Below are 2,721 nucleotides of genomic sequence, written 5' to 3'. Positions count from 1 at the left end.
GAGGTTCCTCCCTCCTCTCCAACCTGCGTTCAACCATTGGTCAGCAATGAGATAGTAAGGCACACAATATTATCTCAGTGCTGACCAGGTGAACCATTGGCTTTACTTTTGACCATTAGGTAGGGCTCCCAGCCACTGGTTGGTCAATGTGCATCAGTAACTACAAAATTGAAGATGCTTTAAATAATTAGAGGGATCAGGCAACACCTTATGTTGGGTGGAAACTAGTAGATCGAATAGTTAGCGGTGAGACTATTCACAACGCATCATTTGCTTGTCAACCTTTGCTGTTAGTGAAACTATCTAATCTTTGCTTTTCCAATGTTAGAAACATATGGAAATAAAAAAATATTGAATTATACAGATAAATGTGCTGTGCACATTATTTTAAAATTCCCCATTGAAGAATCTGTTTGCAGTTGAATGGATCAGAGGCCTGGAATAATTCGTGTTGTTTTAATCGGATAATGAGGGATGAAGACCGATGGTTACCTTTTTTTTCTCATGCCTGTTCTGAATTTCGAGATATGCTAAAAATGGTCCTTTTTAAAGCCGCAAGCGAGGCGCACATAGTATTTTTGTTTTTGTTGTACTTCAACAGTTTATCATCTTACATTTCTTCTTCCTGCAGGAGTTGGAGACCTCACTTGTGAAGACGCGCCGCAGGGACCTGTCGCAGAAACCCATGAAGAGCATTTGAGTTAAATGTGCTGCGGCCATGATCCATCATCTGTAGTGGTCAGTTTTCCAACCCTGAAATCCTATTTGGATGCATCATCCAACGAACCACAGGGTCACACCACGGACCTCCACTAAGACAAGATGTATTTACGATTTTGTATGCAGGGTTTGTTAGGTTGGCAGCGTCAAGCTTGTTTGTGTCAAGAACATTGAAGGATGATAGGTTTGCAAGGCTGCTTGTGAATGAGCCCGTCTGGATTCGTGACACCATGACGTCTCTGTCAAGTTTGCTCCTGTTATCTTTTATCATTTCGTCGTTTGCAAGTTCAAGCCAAGGTTGTGGGCTTTTTTTTCCCTTTCATTTTGTTATTCACCCCTTCATTGGATAGTAATCATAATACTATGATACTATGTGGAAGCCAAGGTAACACATTGGCCAATTTAGGGTGTGTTTATTTGGGCTGCAACTTCTAAGTTGCAACGGTCTCCGGCTGAAAGGAGCAGCTGTAGTTGTTAGCTGTGGCTGGAAGGCTGGAGCTGAGGTGCAGCTGTTTGGTAGTTTTGTTGTAGTAGCTGTGGCTGGTGCTGAAATGTGCCATCATATTAGCAAATAAATGTACTCCTAAGCTTAATGCACAAAAAATAATAAGAGATTAGCTCAAGTAGTACTAAGAAAGGTTCTAAAGACAGTGGGGCTCCTGCAGGTAATAAGAAGTTAAAAAGATGAAGCCCATTTCTTTGAAATCCAAGAAACGTGCTACTAGTGGCACTCCTGCAGGAAAATGAAGCCCATGTCTTTCAAATCGAAAAATTGTAATAATACCTATAAAAATGGAAAGCGGAAGAGCCAAAGTAATGAGAAAATGACTTTTAACCTGTGCACTTGCATGGCTAGCTATCTCTCTAAACGCATAATATACCATAATAATGGACCGAGTATAAACAACTCAACCTATTAATATACCGAAATACAATTGCCACATGTTTGATCTCTCGGCTCATCATGTAAACAAAAAAAAAATCCCAAGTTTCGTGACGTTTCAGCTCATATTTTCTATAAGAGTGATTCTAGGGCGACATACATTTTCTCACAACTGAAGATGAAGCCAAAATGCCCCTCCCTCCCGGGCAATATTCTATACACCCTCCGTTCCATTATTTAGGACTAGGTAGTACTCCCTCCGTTCCTAAATATAATTCTTTCTGGAGATTTTATTATGGACTACATACGAAGCAAAATGAATGAATCTACGTCTATATACATCATATGTAGTCCATATTGAAATCTTTAAAAAGACTTATATTTAGGAATGGAGGGAGTATATAATATCACTTTCGGCTCTATGGATACTTTCTCATCCTTCTAACGCTCCCATGAAAAAACACATACACATTGCCAAAGACCATGTGAAAGGAAGTACATCAAAATTCCTTTTCATTTAATGTGGAAGTTAGATTATTTCCTTCACTCACAAGGAAAAGAAAGATTTTTGTCAACAATACTGCGCATAAAAAGACTTGCAAGATGCAAATGCCATGATGTTCACAAGGAGTACTTCAAGCAATAGCATAGGTAAAAACGCTAGGCAGGAAAGGTAGCCCATAGCTTCTGATAATGGCTAGTGTGATGTGAAGATACGGGAAAAAAGAAAATAAAGGCTCTGAAGAAAAGCTGCGCTGACAAATTCAGTACCAGCATACACCGGCAACTGGCTCGCCTTTTACCTTCTGTTTTTCGAAACTGCTGCTGATGTTGGGAGGGCAACTCCAATGCGGCAACAATTTCGTCTGCGCGCATCCGTTTGAGTCGAAACGGACCAAAGCCTCGGCCCAACGCGCGGACCTAAACTCATATCGTGTCTGCTCGGTGTCCGCCTGGACGCATTTCAAGCTCACATTTGCATCTGGTTCGCCGCGGGCCCACCTGTCGGTCGTCCAACCACCGTCTGTGGTCATATTAGATGCGACCACCTAACTCGGGCCTGCCTGGCAGTGGGTGGCAGCGCCGCGTGGACGTCTTTTTTAATGCAAGTGTGTGTG

General features: G+C 41.7%; 1 protein-coding gene across 1 annotated transcript in view; it reads left to right on the top strand.

Annotated features, from left to right (window-relative positions):
• LOC119311720 (protein Iojap-related, mitochondrial-like) overlaps positions 1-1,148 on the top strand; it is a 5,151-nt gene extending 4,003 nt beyond the window's left edge. Inside the window, exons 4-5 of the mRNA XM_037587407.1 lie at positions 632-738; positions 847-1,148. Of these exons, the coding sequence (XP_037443304.1) occupies positions 632-700 (69 nt within the window). The 3' untranslated portion in view covers positions 701-738; positions 847-1,148. The remainder of the gene's footprint in view (positions 1-631; positions 739-846) is intronic.
• Positions 1,149-2,721: the final 1,573 nt, after the last annotated feature.

This window comes from Triticum dicoccoides, chromosome 5B (genome assembly GCF_002162155.2).
Source record: "Triticum dicoccoides isolate Atlit2015 ecotype Zavitan chromosome 5B, WEW_v2.0, whole genome shotgun sequence".
Classification (NCBI taxonomy): Eukaryota; Viridiplantae; Streptophyta; class Magnoliopsida; order Poales; family Poaceae; genus Triticum; species Triticum dicoccoides.
This window is presented reverse-complemented; position numbering and strand designations above follow the sequence as displayed.